The following is a 21634-nucleotide window of genomic DNA, read 5'->3' as shown; positions in this document are numbered from 1 at the left end:
GGGAAAGTAAAAAGAGATGAAAGGTGTACTCTGAAATGCAGTATGCACAGAGTTTTGTGCAGAGATGCACAAAAACAGTGCTGTCTTATGACATCTTTTTTTCTGCAGTCTGGCCAGGGACAGCAGTGGCAGCTGCTGAAGGCAGTGCCATGTTACTGAACTGAAAGGTGTTATTATTGGCTGGTAAAATGTCCTTGTATTTACTCAGTTTGTACTAACATAAAAAGTGCTGGTACTTTGCACTGTTGAAATAATAAAAGCCCTTTCCCCCTTAGCATCTACAGACTCATGTTCAACCTTGCAATCCCTTGTAGTATAATGTTTATAGTTAGAAGGTGGCTCCATGTGTAGTGTTGTCTTCTCTGCATCCATCAGCATCTTGTTTGGATAGTCCCAGTTACCAATAACTAGACGCACACAGATTTAGGCAGATGTACAGTATAGCTGATAGAGCTCCTATTGAGCAAAACTTTTCATTCCATTGCAAACTCAATACCATCATTAAATAGAGCAAGAGAGAAAGAAAGAGGGAAAGAGTGTGTGCAAGAGAGTGAGAGCTTCATTTTCCAAATGTATACCATTCTTTCATTTTGTGGTTGTGGAGTTAGGCTGGATGCAAGCAGGGATCTCTGTTACAGGCTAAGGACACACAAGATGCAAGCATGATACCTCTGAACAGCCCAGAACAACTTCAACTATCTGGTCATATGTAGATCTAGATACTCCTTTCCCAACAGCAGACGTGGCTGAGAATGCATAGGTAATTGCAGCTAAGTGCTCAAGAAACTTGGGAAGTTCTCCACAAATGATTGTCTACTTATCAGAAGTCTTTAAGGAGCAGGACAATGACTATTCTGCCAGAACACTTTATATGAAGGCAGTGCCATAAATGCAGAGGAGGGAGACTAAGTAACAGCCTGATAAATTCCAGTGTCTATAGACTGAGATTTGAAAAGTAGTGAAACTATTTCTGTCTGTTATTGAATAGCCTAAATCTTATCCTAGCCTAGAATAAAATTAAGGAAACAACACTGCTAATACCTAATTACAGTTTGAAGCCTATGCTAATTATATATATTTCCTTGGCTGTTAGATATGACTCAAGTGATTATTTTTCCTGAGCAGCTGTGCTTTAGTGTGAACCTGATGTATACTTTTTCTCTGCTTTATATAACAATTACATTGTCATATTGGTTGTGTCGGAAACCTTTTCAAAATGTCAGTAGATGCAGAACTGTAAGGAGCAATTTGAAGCCTATTCCATTAAACCTGTATTTTCTGCCTCAGCTTGTATGCTCATTCTGTACAGAAATCCTTGCAGTGCTTGCAATAATGAGCAATGAGATGAGAAAGTACACTGAAGGATGCATCAGAAAAAAAAAAAGAAAAAAAGAAAAAAAAAAAAGCCTTTACTGGGTTTAGTGACAACTTAATACTGGATAACTACAATATTATCAGGAGACTGCTACCCTGTCACCCAAAAATGTGAAATGACATTATCTGCAGCAGATCACATAACTGCTTCGAGGAATGTTTTACTATTCATTTGATCAGCTGTAGATTCAAAAACCTCATACCTCATTCAGGACCCTCATGCCTCGTTTTGGACCCAAGGTAATGGCCACAAGTTGTATCAGATGAAGGTTAGACTGGACATAAGAAGGAACTTTTTTTCTCAGAGTGTGGTCAGGCACTGGAATGGCTGCCCAGGAAGGTGGTGGAGTTGCCATCCCTGGCAGTGTTCAAGAAGTGCCTGGATGAGGAGCTCTGAGATATGGTTTAGTGGTTTGCTATAGGTATGGTAAAGGGAGGATGGTTGGACTAGATGATCTTGTAGGTCCTTTCCAACCTTGTGATTCTATGATTCTATGATACTCAGCACATAAGAAAGGACTGTCAACATGTCCATTTTTTGGAAACATTTTTATGTTTATAAATTATGATTTGTAAGGAAATACTTATAATGAGTTGAATTTGTGATGTGTTTTTGTGGGGGTTTTCTTTCTTTGTTTTTGGTATTGTGTTGTTTTTTTTTTAAGCCACAGCTAAATGACATAAGCTGCCAGAATATCTCATTAAAACAGAATAGTGTTGATTTCCTGAAGTACAGATTAATGTCAAGAATTGTATCACTAAGATTTGATTATAGACTGATTGAAGTGCACAACATTTTCCAGGCATTTCAGTCCAGAATACATTTCCAGAATCATGTCCCAGAACACAGGAAGTTTTGCTAGTAAAGGCTCAGTCAGATGGTGGGTGTTTTTACTCTATGCATAAGCATAGCTAGTCTAGAAGATTGATACAGTTTTTGATAATTTCAGTGCTTCTGTATAAGTTACACCTGTTCTATTTGGAGTTACCAGTGTAACTCTATTAGCAAGTGCTCTTCATGCTCAGAAAAGGGAACTGCTTTTCTTCTTGTTCTTCTCATAGTTGCTATTGTTCTTTCTATTGATCTTCTGCTCCTCTTTGTCCAAGGAATTGTAAAATTTAATCAAGTGCAATAATTAAAACATACTGTGTGTGAATGATGCACAACTTCAATTACACAGCAGAGTCCCAGACAAATAAAAGATTGAGAATATTGCAGTAGTAGAAGCCAAAATACTTTCTTTTGCTGTAATTTTTTCCCCCCAGTGACACATTCGTAATTATAGGTGATATCTAGGGAGGTGATTGTACTCCTGTACTCAGCTCTTGCGAGGACCCATCTGGAATACTGCATCCAGGCCTGGGGCCCCCAGCACAAGAAAGATGTTGGAGCAGGTCCAGAGGAGTATCATGAGGATGATCAGAGGACTGGAGCATCTCTCCTTCAAAGAAAAAAAGGGAAGCTGGGCTTGTCTGGACTGCAGAAGAGAAGACACCAGGCCTTCCAGTACCTAAAAGTGATCATGGGAAAAATGGGGAGGGACTCCTATCAGGGAGTGCAGTGACAGGACAAGGAGTTACAAAAGAGGGGATATTTGGATCAGATATTAGTTGGAATTTTTCATTCAGAGGGTGGTGAGGCACTGGCACAGGCTGCCCAGAGAAGTGGTGGATGCCTTATCCTTGGAGATGTTCAAGACCAGGTTGGATGGGGCCCTAGGCACTCAGGTCCAATTGAAGCTGTCCCTATCCACAGCAGGAGTATTGGAACTAATGATCTTTAAGGTCGCCTTTAACCCATACCATTCTATGACATATAAAACACTAAAAAATTCAGGCTTGCTATTTCATGCATTTCATTAAATTCAGATTTGCATGTTACCAGCAAATGATGTGTGGCTTCAACAAACAGCTTGTTATTGTCAGGAAAAAAAAAAAAAAAAAAAAAAAGCAAACATAGTTGATAACTCTGGACATGAAAATTATATATTCAACATCTATACAGTGACCTGTCTTACATGGAGTTTTAACACCGTCACACAGTGAAAGAAGGCATGCTATAGAGTGAATCATTTCCTAGGATCCTTTATACACTGGTGAATACCCAGGCATAAAATAAGTCTGAAGTACTAACATTATTTTCTAAGGACAATGCATGTCAAGTAATTACGTTTCTGAATTAGGCAGTTTTTTCTATGTTATTATTTACATGCTAATGCAGGCCAAAATGAGGAGACAGTTGGTTTCAGTGGCAGAAAGCGCAAGCTCAATAATTCTGTGCCATATTTACTATGTGTTTATTTGTTCTTTGAGTTTTGAAAGCATTATTATACTATTGAGTAGGTTACAGAACTCAAGCATGCATTAATTATTTTGCAGTAATTTAGCGGAGAACCTAGTATACTCCATTTAAGCTTCAAACCTTTTCACAGGGAAATCTTATACAATCAGCTTTCACAGTCTGGAAAATAGTTATTGCTCCGCAGTACTGTTTTTCTTTTGCCTGCCTGTACCCTACCTACAGACCATTGCCCATGTCACCATTCAGCTCTGCCTAGGTATTTCAGTGTTATTGCCTTCATTCTGTTTTATCATCTCAGAAAACATTTTTCTAGTGCTGGCCTTTTTTTTTTTTTTTTTTCTGTTGTGGGCAGCAGTTATAAAGGGATGTGTACCCTCTACACAACACGGATTAACCAGAGTACTTCTGGATGGGTTGTATGAGGAATGAAGACAGCCCACAACTCACTTGGTAGGAGGAATAAGCAAGTCTTACTCCACTAAGAAATAAAACTCAAAAGAAAATAAAAATCTGTTTGGGGTATTTCTGCATATGAAAGGTGCTGCCTGTTCTGTGTAAGCTGGAAAAAGGCCAAAGGCATAAATACAGGATGATGCCAAATATGGACTCTCATACTGTGAGCAGTTCCGCTTGTGCTTAGAGAGCTGCCTTTATGCTTAGTATCCCACAGCTGAAATAGCCTTACTGCTGTTTTTTCAGAGGTACAGTGAGGTGGTATTTCTGTCTCTAGAACTGTTATCACTGCTGTGACCAATCTCTTCTTATATACTATACATTTGTATACTGCTCAGTTGCATTTCACTCTTCTTGAATATCACAGCAATTTTATCAGTCCTAATGTGTGCTTGCAAGCACATCAGCTATCACTGAATGGATTTCACAGTACCATTTCTGACAAATGAGACCAAATGCTTTTAAGAATGAGTTTAAACTGAGCCTTAAAAGAGAAAATAATGTATTAAACAATTTATTTCCACATTTTTCATGAAAACACAGACATAGGACTTTCAATAAAAGCAATAATGTATTCTTTCCAAGTTGCCAACATTACCTGGAGTATGAATAACTAAACTTTGTAGTACAAATTTTATGTTCTCTGGTAGATCCATTTCTTTTCTCATAATAACAGTTTTTTAAGTGAGAATGACCAGCAACTCTGGGCAATGTGAAAGGGCATCATGCATGACGTGTCTCATTCTTATCAAAATCAGTGCCAACCTATCTTACCTTTTAGTGATTACAAGAAACAAGGTTCACTTTCATACTACTGCATATTTTTTTCATGTTCTAACCCTCTCTACCTATTTCTAATTTCATTTCTTTTAGCACCTGAAATGTGTGCAGACATTGCAACTGGGCAGGACTGTTCCACAGAGCACTGCCTCTTGTTTTCATAATTTCAGCTTCTGACCCATAAATTTATGCATGACTTGGAAGGTCTCTGCGCATATTAAATGTCAGTTTACAAACTGTTATTACCAATCATTTCTCTGCCTTGCCCTAAGTTCTGTGTAATTACATTTAATGCAGAAAACTAATAGATTAATATTCTGCACATTAACAGGAACCTGATATTCTTTACTCAATAATTTGCTATAATATGTCTTACCTTCTTCTGTAATTTAAAAATAGTAGGGCTATCTGGCTTGCCTTTCTGGAAGGCTTACTACAAGCAATAAAACAATCAGGTTTTGACCATGTCCAGATGATTCCAGTGTTTTCTCTTTGTGCAAAAAGCAAAATGTTAAAATAAAGAGTGCAGGAGTCAAACCAGCTTCCTTCAATCTGAGTTTATTTGACACATGCGTATCTTAAATGATTTAAGCAGACCCTGACAAATGCACTTGCATTGGTCTAACCAAACCGTTTATTTTATTTTACAGATTTTGGCCATTGTGTCCATTCTGTTCATCGTACTGTCCACTATTGCTTTGTCTCTTAACACGTTGCCAGAGCTTCAAGAAATAGACGAATTTGGGCAGCCAAATGACAACCCTCAGCTAGCGCACGTTGAAGCTGTGTGTATTGCTTGGTTTACCATGGAGTACCTTTTGCGTTTTCTGTCCTCACCAAACAAGTGGAAGTTCTTCAAGGGGCCGTTAAATGTCATTGACTTACTGGCTATTTTGCCATACTATGTCACCATTTTCCTCACGGAGTCCAATAAAAGTGTACTGCAGTTCCAAAACGTCCGACGCGTGGTTCAGATATTTCGTATTATGAGGATCCTAAGGATTCTTAAACTTGCCAGACATTCAACAGGCCTTCAATCTTTGGGTTTTACTCTCAGACGGAGTTACAATGAATTAGGCTTGTTGATACTATTTTTAGCCATGGGGATAATGATATTTTCAAGTCTTGTATTCTTTGCTGAAAAGGATGAAGATGCCACCAAATTTACCAGTATCCCTGCATCATTCTGGTGGGCAACAATCACTATGACTACTGTAGGATATGGTGACATTTATCCTAAGACTCTGTTAGGTAAAATTGTAGGAGGACTTTGCTGTATTGCTGGAGTGCTGGTTATAGCCCTGCCTATACCAATTATTGTGAACAATTTCTCAGAGTTTTACAAGGAACAGAAAAGACAGGAGAAGGCAATTAAAAGGAGAGAAGCACTTGAGCGAGCTAAAAGAAATGGCAGCATTGTTTCCATGAACCTGAAAGATGCCTTTGCTCGCAGCATGGAAATGATAGATGTAGCAGTAGATTCAGGTAAGCCTGGTGAAGCAGCCAACCCAAAGGAGACACCCGATGACAACCACCTGTCACCAAGCCGGTGGAAATGGGCTAGAAGGACAATGTCTGAAACAAGTTCGAACAAGTCTTATGAGAACAAATACCAAGAAGTTAGCCAGCAAGACTCTCATGAGCAATTAAATAATGCTGCAGCATCCTCCAGCCCACAGCACCTCAGTGCTCAAAAGCTGGAGATGCTATATAATGAAATCACTAAAACTCAGTCTCAGCCTAATCTTAATGCTGGTTACCAAGACCAGTCCACAAAGCCACCTACATATGAAGAAGAAATAGAAATGGAAGAAGTTACAGGACAGAGAGACCAGTTGTCAGCCGGACCAACAGACATCATCACGGACATAAGAAGCACATCTAGTATCGACAGCTTTGCCAGCTGTGCCACTGACTTCACAGAAACAGAGAGGTCTCCACTTTCTCTCTTTCCTGGCTCCCACTTGCAGATGAGGTTCCCAAGTGATTCTGCCAACCCAGAAGACAACCAAAGAGTAAGGAGTTCTCAGTTTATGCCATTCACAAAAGACAGAATGTTTTCTCCAACCGATATCACCTTTGACTATACTCCAATTGACAGAGCTGTTATCAGTGATGGCAGTGGGACCCAGACTGTTTTGCACGGTCATTTACATTTCGACACTGCCATGGAAAGCCCCAAAAGTTCTCTGAAAGGTAGCAATCCATTAAAATCCAGATCCCTTAAAGTTAATTTTAAAGACAATAGAGGCGGTGCTCCTCAAACTCCACCCAGCACTGCAAGGCCGTTGCCTGTGATGGCAGGAGCAGACTTTCCCCAGGCCACCCCTCAGCACATCAGCACCATTCTCTTGGAGGAAAATTCACCCCAAGGTGAACGACCATTACTTGGTGCTGATGCAGCAGGACTTTGTCAGGGACCTTCCAAAAAATCATCCCCTCTGTTTCCCAAACAAAAGATTTTTTCTTTCCCTTCAAAAGAGAGGAGGAGCTTCACTGAGATAGACACCGGAGAAGAAGAAGAGTTTATGGAGTTACATGGTATAAAACATGAGAAACAACAGGATATTAAGACAAATTGCTGTGGGGACAAACACAGTGATGGCAACCATTTAACAGAGGAGCCGCCGGTCAGCTCTTCACCCAAAAGCATGAGTCACAACTGTACTCAAGACATTTACCATGCTGTGGGTGAGGGGAAGAAAGATAGTAACCAAGAAGGCCACAAAATGGAAAACCATTTATTTGCCCCAGAAATTCATACGAGTCCAGGAGAAACTGGTTACTGTCCCACACGTGAAACTAGCATGTGACTAGTTACAATAGCAATAAAAATACTTTTTTCTTAAACCACAGTTAGTAATGCCTATGAACTAAAACATGGAAAGCCTCAAAAAAAAGTGCATAAAATGTTATTTTTGCATGGCATGAAGAGTTCTTTAGTTTAAATACTGTTTAATTAAAAAAAGAAAAAAGAAAAAAAAAGAAAAAAAGACTGCTTTTTTGTAAGAAACTGGGGGGAAAAAAAAAAAAAGAAAAAAGAAAAAAAAACAGGAAAAAAATGACTCAAGAACAGTGAATAAAATAAAGAGAGCTCTGCTAAGAGCCAGAGTGCTGCAACATCTGACATTTTTGATCCTTTCACTTATGATTGTAGACAGGTTTTGAACTCTTTTAACTTTCTGGTTCTCTTGGTTACAATGAGTTTTAGAATTTGCACATGAAAGGATGAAATGTCAATGCATGCATTCATAACGATGTGAAACAAGGTGCTTCGGGCTAGCAAAATGCATATATTTGTAAATAGTTTGGGGTTGGGGGGAAAGCTACTGTTAAAAAGGATTTGTGGAAAAAGAATTTCCTGGGACACAGGTACTTCCTTCACAGCGTGCTGCCTGGAGGTTTTGTACAGACTTATGTTGCAAAATTGCAACTTCTACTTAAAGCATCTCACCTATCTTGCTTTCTGTTAAAAAGCTCATGAATATATCTGTTAATTAAGGGACTACGGTATCTTAGTTTATCTATCTGTGCTGTAAATCATAGTGTGGGTTTGGGTTTTTTTTATTTGCGTAACTTTTGTTATTGCATTTGTCAGTTTATTTAATGATCCCATGAAGAAAAACAAAGATTTAATGACCAGAACTTGAGGCATTTGATATTTTTATAGAATACTGCCAACGTTTCATAACTAAGAAAAATAATGTTCCATTTAAAATCCAAACGGTAACAACAGAGAATTATTTCTGTGGCAATAAATAGTGCCAAATGGCTATCGCAATCTCCATCTCTTAGTATATTTGATATTAAAAGAAATGTTACTCGCATTCTTTTTCCATTGATTTAAAAATATTCATTTCTATGTGATCTTTGAGAACCCTCAATAACTCTTCTTCCCTTCTGTCTCCAAATCCCCCTTTACTTTACATGCCTTGCCCACACTTTACTAATGGCAGTGCTATTGAAGCCATTATGGTGTGAAGATGTAAGGCACAAACTTGGACTGACAGATGGTATTACCCGACACACCAGCTTTGCCTCAACCCATTCTCCAGTGGCTGTTCCAAAGGCTCAGTGTATGTTTTTCCCTATGCATAATGAAGGGAAATGTCAATGCTTCCTTCCACTGACATCTACCAAACATTTTTGCTTTCTCTGGTATTCTCCGGCTTTGCAAAAGAAAAGTGCTGAGCCAAAGCCTTCATTACAGACAGTCTGAAAAAAAGCAACTGATTTTTTATCCAGCACCAGTAGCTTCCTATGCTATAGTCATAAAAACATTAAAAGTTCATTCAATTAATTAATCCTAATCATAAGAAAAAGAATGCAGCTACACAGATGTGCCCTATGAAATGCTCTTTTTTCTTTAGTATATCAGAATGCATGTCTTTTTGTTTGCTGTCTTCTGATTTTTTTCTGAAATTGGGTGCTCCCTTACAACAGCTTTGTCACTGCAGCAAGTCAGTCCAGCCTCACAGCTAATAAATAGACAGAGGGCCCAGCAGAGAAGTCTGATGAGCATCAATTCCTTGCTGCTCCGTGGGTTTATTGTCTGAGATTGAGCCTCTCGCTTCCCTATGCACAGAAGGAACATACTGCTTCTCTCAGGTCAGGATTATTACAGTAAACCTTGTAAAGGCTGTGAGTCAACAAGGATGGGAGCCTTGAAAGCACTTTAGACCAATCAAAAACTGGTTGATCATGACAGGCTTCTCAGGCTCCCATAGAGGAGCTCAGCTAAATTTTAATCATACCTTTTCTGTTATGTAAATTAGTATAAATCAGCACCTAATGCATTTGATGTAAAAAAATAAGCCTTTTATTACAACATTGTCCTCTGCTTGACATGGCTGGGCTGATGCCACAGCCTGCTCCATAGAAAAGAGGCAAGTTTGAAAAGCACTGGTGGCTGGACCAAATCATGAGTATACCACAGATTCTTTGCTTAAGTAATCAAGTTTTGCAAGATTAGATTTCTATACAAATAATATGTTTTCTCCTCAGTCATTCGAAACACTGGGAATATCAAGTTATTTCTTCAGAACAATGTCTGGTCATTAATTCTCAAAACAAAAATGATTTTTTTTTTTTAATTAGTTGCAGTTTATTGCAACTTGTTGCTGCATTCAACTATCTATATGGCATCCTGCTTGATCATGTTATGTCTCCCTGTCCCAAAACGTAGCTCTTGAATATTTTACAGTCATTAATCTTATATATTTATTTTTATGTTTTCTTGCTAGATATTTTCAGTGACAAAAACTAAATGCCAGTTGATTTTTATATGCCTAAAGCGTTGGTCTGTATTTTCTACGTGCAGTTTTAATGAAATCACACTGGCCTGTTCAATCTGCCTTTACATCCTAGTGGATAAGGATGACCAAATTAAGTCCAAATGGGACCTGATCCCATGCTCTGGATGCACAGAAAAATCCCATTCAAGATAACTGCGTTGTTCTGGCAAGGCTGAGGTCTGTGTCCTGTGTCCACTGTGTGCTTTTTCTCCCCGCTGACCCTTACACTTTTGGAAAGTCCCCTTGGATCGGTGTCATTTTTGGAAAGGGAGGAGTCCAGCCATAGGGAACTTATTTCAGGAGCAGAGATTTAATTATTTAAGCTGTCCTGAACTAAACCAGTACTTTATGCAAACTTGATTCTACCCTATGGAAAGTTTAACAATGGTAAAATCAAAACCTCAGTCCTTGTGCAGATGAATTCCCCTGAAACCAATGAGCATCTGCCACAAAAAGGGACTGGCTGAAAGTAAACAAGGGCAGCAGGACTCTCTTGAGTAAAATCAACAGGAGCTTTAACTATGTAAGCAAGATGAGAAGAGCAGGCCCTTATTGACTGCCATATTTAAAACATTTTCAGAGAAGCACAGTTATTTTGAAATTATACAAGCAAAAGAAATGCAATTCTCCTTATTAACAGATGTTGTATTTTTATTTTTATTTTTATTATTTTTTTTTATTTTTTTTTATTATAGAAAGCTTCAAAGCAAAAGGATCAAGCTTTAGAAGTGCTTTTGTTATAATTTCATTGATTCGTTACATACTTTTGACTATGCTGAATATTATTTCCAGGGGGTAAGACATTTGGTATTTCCAGTCTTGGTTGCATACATGGGATCCAGTCCCGCATACCTAGCTCATCTATAACTCATGATCACAATATTTACTTGGCTAGTTGCAGGACTGGATCTGGATGTACTGCACTATACCATGTGCAAGAAGCGCAGTCCGGGACATCTTCATTCACAAGAATATGAATTGCTATGTAGCAAATTATGCAAACTGCCTGAGTATATTTTTCTGCTTTTCTAAAATTTCAAAGCCATTTCAGACCTATTATCCATTTGCCACATGAAGGGGAGGGTTTTTTGCAGTCCCGGAGTAAGCCTCCAACAGTTGTGGAATTTCTAAACAACTTAAGGAGCCCTGAGACAAAGTTACTCCCCTGTGCACCCGAGAGGAGTCTGACTCTTCGTATCGCTGGAAATTGAAGATTGTTCAGGGAGATAGCTTTGCAATCAATCTGTTTTTTACATTTTATACTAACTGCAGAATCCTGAATCAAAGTTTTAATTAATTTTCAACGATGAAACCAAATGAACACATTTAAATGATGCTCACAGAGTAATCAGAACAATTTTTGAGTAAATGGTAACTAATTCAAATGGAGGGTGGGGGGAATCGTGTATCGCACAAATTGCAAAGTTCATACAGGAAAGCTGTTTACAGGGGAAGCATATAAAGAATGTAACATGGTGTAGAAAGTTATTGCACTAGGGAATTTATACAAAATACATTTTTTTTAAACAAAAACACAAAAGGCCTTTTAATGCTTCAGTGTCTAGAATATAGAAGCTTCTGTGCAAATGCAGAAATTTAATGCACTGTGTCCTCGCCTCAAAATTGGTCTCAAAATCCAAACATTAACGATGTCAAAGAGGTGATATCTGACCCAACACTAGAGCAACTTAAAGAGCTGTTTCTTTTTAGCAAGGCATGCTTCAATACTCTATACAGAGATATAAAACATACATTGATCATACTTACTGAAACAAAAATGCCAGTAGCAAAAGTTTTATTTCAGTCCTACCCCATCTTAATTTTTATCATGGAACCAACAGGTTCCATTTCCATGTTCAGTGATGTTATTACCCAGTTGCCTAACTCGAACATCTGATCTGGAATTGCTTTTCAAAACTTTCCTGAAAAAGAAGATTCTCTGTGTACTTATCGTTATTGATCTTTGAATCTCTTCCCCTTGCCCTCCAAACACCAACCTTCTCCACTGCTCAGGAGCCATCAGAAAACAAACACTATGATAGATGTGTCTTGTTTATCAGGAAAGTATTTTGGTAGTCTGATGCAAAGGGTCAGATATAATACTAACTCTTGGACTTTTTGCATTTGAGGTGAAGAACAGGAAGAACGGTATCCTTTTATTTCTGTTACTGATGCAGCCAAACCCTCTCACAACTTTACAGGTTTTCTAGGTTTAAAATGCTCTGTCTTCTCTGCTCTGTCCCATCTGCAAGATGTTTCAATGTGCTTGTTCAGTGCTTTTGAGGAGCTTGCTTTGCCATAAGCAGTTTTTAATTCACTATTACATTAAGATAGCCATCGGTATTTCTGTCTTTTGTCCAATACATTCTTATCAATAATGATATTCAGTTTAAACTCTGGCTGAAATGCTTTCATACTGTAAAACAGATCGGGTGTTCTGGGAACCAAATCTATTGCAGCCCTATGAGCAGATTTTTCCTTACAGAGTTATCGGTTTCCTCACTGAAGAAAGGCCAAATGACTGGCAAGCATAGACCGAACTATATACATCACGCAGTGGTTTCTTTATTAGCAATCATATACTGTGGTACTTGACAGATGGAGAAACACGGACATCCTTGTATTTCTTCCATTTAAGGTTTAAGTAATTGCTTTGTTTTTTTTCTAATGTTGTGTTATGATATTTAAATATTATCTTTTAGCTGCAATGGAGATCTCTTCCAAGACAGTAGCAGTACCTCATAGACCCACATTGTTACTGATTGCTATTTAGTTTTCTTTTATGACACCTAGCACAAGCCCAGATGGATCCCACCATAGAACAAAGAAGTAGCACACCAATATTATTGACCGTCTTAATTAGTAGCTAAAAATCATTTAATTTGAAAGATAAGATTATCTTAATTGTACCTGTGATCCAAACTGGGTGGTGATGTTAGACATTGACAGTAGGCCTATGGTTAATGTAAAGCCTGAATCGAAGAGCAGTCTGGGAAATTAATTCTATTTTATCATTTTAGTTAATAAATGTTTACCTTAAATATACATATGGTATGAAAATAAAAACAAATGTCTGTGCAAACAGCTAAGCAGTGATGAAAGATCAGAAGCTCAGCCTTAGTATTTTTTATTATCTACCATGCCTTGGTATCTTTTCCATTCAGATATTAGTTGGAATTGATTTAAACTGCAGGGTTAGAGGGGTTTGATGGTGTGCTTAGTTGCTCTGATCTCTAGGCCATGTCTTGTAAAAGGTATTTCAAGAAACAGTCTATTTCTTATTCTATTGCTTTTACGACTGCAAGGTTAAGGGCATGTGTTCTATATTGATATTTTGGCTCTAAGTTTTGCTCAGATAGCATCTCTCAGTGGAAGTTCAAAATACAAAACATTTATGCCTATTCTTGAAGTCCTTAAGCAGAAAGCCATTGGGAATTCTGCCTGTATAAAACTGAAGGAAGGAGCAATATATTATAGCTTTAGGCAAAAGGAAGTTTCTAACACATACTGCAAAATGAAAAAAGAAATCCATCTGCTAGGATGCAGACCTTTGGATTTATACCTCTGAATTTTCAAAGTTATGCAGTTTTATCTATGTAACTCTCAAAAGTCAAGGGAGCCATGCTGATAAGCTGAGACACGGAGGGACTGGCGTACAAAGAACCTGAGAGTTGAATACATAGCCTATTGCTTTAAGATCACTGTAAATATCAACTAAATATGTACTAATTCACATTTATAAGTTATTACTGTGTTAGTTTCATAGATACAGTAGCATGACTATTATCAGTTCTGTTGAGTTGATGAACTTTACTTTGTATTCCTCTGTGAATGCTCTGAATGCTGCAAACAACAAAAAAAAGAAAAAGCACAACAGTATTTTTCAAGTTCTCTTGGCGCGATAGCAGTGTCTTCACTATTGTTCAGTTTTACAGAATAAGCAACATTTCATCATAAACTGCTATATTAACAACATACCATTCTTTCAATGAACTGTCACTAGGAGATAAAAGCATATGTGATAAGTCTTGTCTAATCTCATTCATCTGCCTTTACAAAATGCCCCAGACGTTTTGTGGGAGATTATGCTGCTTTTGCTTCACACATCATTTGTCTTTGGGGGCGGGGCAGGAAAATAACAGGGCATTTTGCAACGGTAATTGCATCAAACATGCTTTTTTCATTATTATTGTATTTGTTAGAAACATTTGGATTTAATTTCTTTTCGTAGATAACTGTTTGTCAATAGCTTAATTTTTTCAGCTAACCATCTGATTCCATTAGAATAATAACTTCTCATAATTAGTGGTAATTGTATCAATGTCTCCATATCAGCTGCATTTTAACTTCATAAAAAAGGAAATGTGGTTATTATTTTTTGTCATACTAGATTTTGCTGATCAACTAAGTATTTCTGCACCAATCTACATATTAATATGCATGTTGTAGTCTGTACAATTGTTCAACATCAAAATATGTTTAATTTATGTCAAATGTCTGTAAAATAAATGCATTGTTCTCCATTTCAGTCTGATAGAATAAGCAGGATAGTAAATAAATGTGTAAATGAATCATCTGTGTCTCATTTCAGTTCTCTGCATGAAACCACTTTACATTGAGCATTGCATATATACCAAAACAATAATCCATAGTGTCTTTAGATTTCATTACTTGGCTTTACTATACAAGGATCTCTGGCAGACAGAGTATATAGGAAAGAATAATTTGGCTATGCAAATAAAGTCAGAATCCATTGTTTATTAAACAAAACAAAACAAAACCTTACAGTGCTTCTAAGCTTTTTTCTCCCTTCAGCATTACTGCTAATTACTACTTGCACTGACAAAGATTAAAGATCTCAGATTGCTTTCTGAGGGTGAGTAAACTTTCCTGCAGGAGCATGGAAGCAGCTGGTTCTGGATATTCAAGCCTCAGTACCTTTGCCTCATATTCAGAGGTGGTGGATAAATCAGGATCTTGTTCATCTTACTAGAAACAAACATGTGAGCTTGGACCCTAGTAATTTTTGCCTAAGTAGACCTTATTTTTTTATTTTTTTTTTTCTCTTTCTTACCAGATAAAAAACTGTGAGAGGATGTGTACATTGTATTTGGAATAAGGTTTTTATTCCTTCAAGATGAGTCAACTGACCTTTTTTTTTGTACAGGCAAAGTTTTGCTGCAAATAGAACTTTAATACAGTATTGTTACGGTTCACAAAATAAGGAATGGGATTTTTCCTCTTTAAAAGAGCTAATCTTTAATTTCTACATCTGAGCTGCGTTACAAGGAAATAAAGATGCAGCACCAAATTCTGCCCTTTGGTGAGCATGATGGTTGTAGTTATTATGAGAGAGCTTAGAGATACACTTCAGCTCCACAATGATTTTGCTTCATGTACCTCACAACACAATTCACCACACTGCAGAATTTTCACAGAATCACAGAATGGTAGTGGTTGGAAGGGACCTCCAGAGATCATCAAGTCCAACACCCCTGCCAAAGCAGGGTCTTAAATATCTCCACAGGGGACTCCACAACCCCCCTGGGCAGCCTGTTCCAGTGCTCCGTCACCCTCAGCATAAAGAAGTTCTTGCGCACATTCATGCAGAACTTCCTATGCTCCAGTTTCTGGCTGTTTCCCCTTGTACTGTCTCCACACACTACTGAAAAGAGTCTGGCCCTCCACTCTTTTAGCTTATAATCTAGGGATTCTTTCTCTGAAAGTGTAGTACTGCACATTAATCTAAATTTGTTCTAACTACCTTAAACACATTCCTAGTTTCCTCTCTCCTTTAAAAACAAACATCACATCCTTCTGATTGCTTCTTCCAGTTTCTTCTTCTTGCTATTGATCTGAATAATTGCATTTGAGAGAGACGGTTGTGAGTTTTGTGTATTACTCCACAAACAAGCTGTCAGCCACCCACACATCTATTCGTACCTTAAAGTACCTCAAAAAACACAGCTCAAGGCACACATTCCAGCTCCACAGATCATCTTCAGTTTTCTATAAGTCCTCTGAACCTGCAAATTTTGACTGCATGGCAATGAAACTAAGCCACACAAGAAAAAAAAAAAAAGCAGAAACATTTTCAAATACTCACTGATTCTGGAAAATCAAGGGACCTTTTCTGTACTCCTCAATCTCCCTTCTTGTTTATGGAGCTCATTTCAAAAAATGAAAATGAATTAATAAATAAAATAAAAACAGTACCCCAGTATCTCATCTCAACTCTACAGCAGCCCATGAAAGAAATGGAGTTAATGCTAGCAAGAAAAGGCAGGTACAGAAAATGCACCACTTTACTGGGGCAATCTGATCTGTGGCTGAACACAAACACAGACAGTTTGTGAGCAAACTGTTATATGCTAAACTAAAAACATGAATTGTAATAGATTGTTTATGAGCATGGATGGTGATAAGACAAGGGGGAATGGTTTTAAACTGAGACAGGGAAGGTTTAGGTTAGATATTAGGAAATTTTTTACACAGAGGATGGTGACGCACTGGAACAAGTTGCCCAAGGAGGCTGTGGATGCCCCATTCCTGGAGGCATTCAAGACCAGGCTGGATGTGGCTCTGGGCAGCTTGGTCTGGTGGTTGGCAACCCTGCACATAGCAGGGGGTTGAAACTGAATGATCATTGTGGTCTTTTTCAACACAGGCCACTCTATAAATTATGTCCTAAAGGAAGAAGCATTAGCAGACCTGGAATAGAGCAGGTGGTAGAGACAGAGTATTGAGATGCCAGAAGGCAAGGGTCAAAGTACCTCCCTGCAATGTACACAGAAGGGAAATTTCAACCTTTTCTAATATAAACATTAGGAAAGAAAACAACCTAAAGTATCAAGATATCACCACATTAAACTGTAATTTACTGTGGAGGTTTAAACTACGTTTCTGCTGTCTCTATCAATGCACATTTTCATTGATTGAAAAAGAAGAACTGTAATGTCTGTTCAGACTTTTTTAGTCTCTAGGAACCACATCCACTCCTGGATCTTTATAAAAGACTGAAATGGGGGGAGAGGGGGAAATAATAATAAAAATAAATAAATGATAATAAAAAAAGACTGCATTGTAGTATGCAGTGGGTTGGGTGCTTTTTAAAGCTTTCACGGCACATCATGCATCACAAGCCTCAATTGCCTGCATAAGCAAATTGGGAGGAAAAGTGGCTACAAAAAAAACTTAATTACCTGTCTGTGGTGACATCCAGTCAGTTTTCAGGCCAGAGAAAAAACAAAAAACAGTGTTCTGAAAAGAGCCTGCATTGACTGTTTAAACTATGGTTTTCTTCAAATAAAATGTTCACTTTCTCAGATATATTCAAGAGTGGTTGTTAACAGAGCTGACTCATTTTTAGATGACAGCCAATAAATCCCCAAGTAAAATAAATCAAACCACTGTTCAAACAGCATTTTTCAGTACTTAAAGGTTTTCATCCATGCACTGAAATACAAGCAGGCATCACAGATTCCACAACTGAAATTACATTCATAAACAACCAGTACATTTACAAATCAGTTTCACATAAGCAAGCAGCCACTTTTCAGTATTTCAGCACTGTTTTCTCCTCTGCTGCACAGTGTAATGATACCAGGGTTACAAAACATAAAGTTACTTTCTTTTCATCAGCTCATGATGAAAACAGGCTCTCCTCACTGAATGCCCATCTTTCCTGGGCTGAACTGGGGGTTAGCTGGGCTTGGAATAGGCTGAGCCTATCCCATGTCCTCATTTGCACAGAATACATAACAGGACGTGTAGTTTTGGTTACCACAGCCAGAAATTCGCAGTGCAGGGCCACAGCCATAGGGAAGCAAAGCTTGGCCTTCAGCACAGAACTGACACATGGACAGCTTCCAATGCTTGCTTTTAAAACCAGAACTGAATTCTACTCTGTTCTTCCAAAACCACCATCTTTAGATACTCGGCATTGTACAGGATGCACTGGTTCACCTGAAATCCAACTAAAACAAGTTGATACTATGAAAACAAGAGCAGCCTTACCCACACTAGCACGCTTCCTATTTTAGTAACTATGTGTCAATAAAACCCTCCTTCTGAGCATGACAGTGCTGAAAACTGTGAGCCAATGAAGCCTGAGAACCTGCTTTAATGGAAGGTTTGATCAGAGTACCTAAAAGATTCAATCTTGAATCATTTACAAAATTTGTTCCTCTGGGCTTTTTTGAAACATGAAGGTATAAATAAAAAGGCTATATACCCCTACAAGAAAAAAAAAAAACTGCATTATTTACTCATAGAGACTAATTCATCAGAAGACTTTATGGTTTTTTCTTAATGAGGACTTTAGCTGCTATTAATTGCTACAGGTGAACCAAGACGTAGTTAAACACTGTCTCGCTCCAATTTAGGAGTGAGGCAAAGGTTCTTTTGATATGTTATGCCCGGCGTGAGATTAAGAAGAAGAACATTCAAATGTTGATTCGACCAGTTTATTGGAAATAATAGACAATTGAGGGGATGGGAAGGGAGAGCGACGAATATCAAAATTAGGGTGATGGGGACGGGAAAGTAGGCGATAGAAAAAGGAGGAAAAGAGGCAAGAATTGCTTAAAAGCGGGGAATAGTAACCTCCTGCCTGCAGCAGCGACCTGTAGTACGTTGTTACGTTGGTAGGGGAGAGCAGCAGCAGAGTAGCAGGCCACAAGCAGCAGATCGGTGCAGCGCAGAGAAGGCGGTCAGAGTACCGTGGTCTCAAGAAGCAGAGTCTCGAGCAGCAATCCCAGGAGAGACAGTAGGCAGCAGCAGGACGACGATGGAGGAATCTGAGGTCAGTTACCTAAAAGGTTCTTCAGCATGCAGGCATCTTCTTCAGCATGCAGGCACTCACATAGAGAGGCATATGATGACAGAAAAACTCCTTGTTTCCGTAGTGAGGCATCTGGTGTCAGAAAACCTCAATTTGGGGTTTGTACGTGCCCTTTTTTCCTACTTCTTCCCAGCCTTCGTGACATTTCTGGAAGGCTCGGGTCAGAGTCATGTGAATTCCTCGGAGATGGCCATCTTCCTTGAGATAGGCCCACACAAAAAGACCACTTAAGGGCCATTAATCAGCATCTTCTCTCTCTTTCATAGCTCCCAGACTTGTCCATCTCTTGAACAAAGGGATTTCTCGAACCTTGGTTCCTGTGTGTCTCAGACAAAGGGAGTCCTGGAACCTTGGCCAGGATTTGCCTAAACTTGTCCATTTCAGCCAACTTTGAGACAGTAATGTAAAAAGCATGGCCTCTTACAAACACACATTTTTTTCTCCCTAATGAAGACAAGACCACCAGGAGCAGGGTCAAAGAGACAGAAATATTTGCCAATCACCAGTGTGCCTTCAAATGCATTCATCCATATCCTAAAAAACCTAAGAAGCATTTAATCATATTGAACTACTACAACTACAGAGCATATCATATTTTACTGCAGAAAATAAAGACAAGCCAAGCATGAACGCTGCCAAAAAGGAATGTTTTAAAATTACAACAAATAAGCATGATTTATTATTTCTCACTTTTCATCCTCAGAGTTTCTACAGATATTAGCATGCTTCTCACACCACAAATCTGCACAGTGACAATTCACTGCTAATCTGTATGAAATTAACATTTAAATATTCCTACTGCCAAAAAACAAAACAAAACAAAAAAAAACAGTAGATTGAGTAATGCTACTATTCACATTAACAGTTACTTAAACTATTAATGAAACTGTCATTTTTAATTCACAAATCTATCTGTTTTTATCATTTGCTGCCTTACATTATTCTTTTTGAATGGCATACAATTTGCAGTTCTTCTTAATCTCTACCACATCAATTTGCTTCTTCTTGATGGGAAGATATGAACTGTTGATTGTGAAGTATCAGTACAGTATCCATGTCCATACTATTAAAGCTAAAAAGCCTCTTAAGAGATTATTACAACACAGTGCATTCATTAAGAAAAAGAGCTCAAAGCGAACTTCACTCTGATCCACAGTGACCATCATGAATGCCTTGAATGCAGGGAACATTTGAGAGTTTGCATGTTCTTAAGCATATACGAAAACAAGCACAAAGCACAGACCATAAAGACATCGACTCATTAGCTCAGACCCTCAAGGAGCTACTTGCATTTGACATATTTTCAATTGTATTGTTTTAGTGTTGTCAATTTAATGATTTACTAGGACAGAGTGAAAAGCAAGTATAACTGTACCACTCTTAAGAAAGTAGCACTGTCTTCAGTTGCCCAGTCCCTTGGTAGCAGGATAGAAACATCTCATCTTTGTGACTTATCTTCCAGTAGCAAGTCTGTTAACTACTTGAGTAAGAACCTCCACATGCTCACACACAGACCCCACACTCTCTATGTACACAGCCTGGCACAGTCATCTGCAAATCAAAACCGTGTAACACCTCTCATGTGCTACAATGCAGCTGCAACCTAAAGGGGTTTTGCACAGCAGACAGGAAGAACTCTTCCAGATAGTAAATTATTCTCCTTTGATTTGGAAGCTTAGGTTGGTGACAGCACCAGATTCAGCCTCACTCAATGGAACCTCAGATAGCATATTTTTCTGGTATTATCTGTAACCCATCTTTGTCACTCTTACAGATTCATAGGTAAGTATGTCTCTTTAATATTTCCACAATATCACGTTGTTGCAAATTCTTTTTCTTTTCCGCAGATCTGCTAAAAACATACAATGCTCAACAAATCAGCAGGACAAGAGAATATTATTTCCAAGAGCTTTAACAGTGTAAATAAAACATGTAAATTATGACTTCTAAATTAAGCAAAGTTTCCAAGAGGTCTCCACAGAAATGGAGTTACCTGAGCAAAACCTGTGCATCCCAGGGATAACTCCACAGAAAGCAGTGCAAAGTCTCAGCCAGTACTGAGCACATCACAGAGATCAACACCTGATCAGTAATTCAGGGACTCATTCTGCATATCTTTTCTAGATAATCTTCATTTAGATAAAATGCAATTTGCAAATATCACTTAAATTCTTTAAAGTATTGAAACACCATGAATTTGCTTAATTGCTTTAAGTGCCTTAACCTGATGATAAAGTCACAATGTAACAAGTATTTGCATCAGGTAACAAGATAGACTATTCTCACCACTATCTAGCATGGCAGGTTATTTTTTCTTCTTTTTTTAATTCTTTTCTTCTTTATTTCACCCCCCTCCCCCCCCCCCCCCCCCCCATACACACACACTGTCATTGGTAACAGTGTAGTCAACTATCTTGCCTTCAACTCTTATTTGACTACATAGCATACCTTTCCAGACAGGGCAAAATAAATAGCTACAAATTTATTTTCTGCACATGAATTTGCCTCAGCAAAGAGGACGAGACTCCTCTGAATTCATTATATTGAATACATTCATATACTTGTATTTAAATTGTATCATATTAGCTA

General features: G+C 38.2%; 1 protein-coding gene across 1 annotated transcript in view; it reads left to right on the top strand.

The window, feature by feature from the left end:
- The window catches only part of KCNB2 (potassium voltage-gated channel subfamily B member 2), a 193498-nt gene extending 178724 nt beyond the window's left edge, over positions 1–14774 (top strand). The window contains exon 3 of the mRNA XM_015855775.3: positions 5560–14774. Within this exon, the coding sequence (XP_015711261.2) occupies positions 5560–7722 (2163 nt within the window). The 3' untranslated portion in view covers positions 7723–14774. The remainder of the gene's footprint in view (positions 1–5559) is intronic.
- Positions 14775–21634: the final 6860 nt, after the last annotated feature.

This window comes from Coturnix japonica, chromosome 2 (assembly GCF_054131305.1).
Source record: "Coturnix japonica strain WE chromosome 2, WE-NBRP24, whole genome shotgun sequence".
In the NCBI taxonomy this organism is placed as follows: Eukaryota; Metazoa; Chordata; class Aves; order Galliformes; family Phasianidae; genus Coturnix; species Coturnix japonica.
This window is presented reverse-complemented; position numbering and strand designations above follow the sequence as displayed.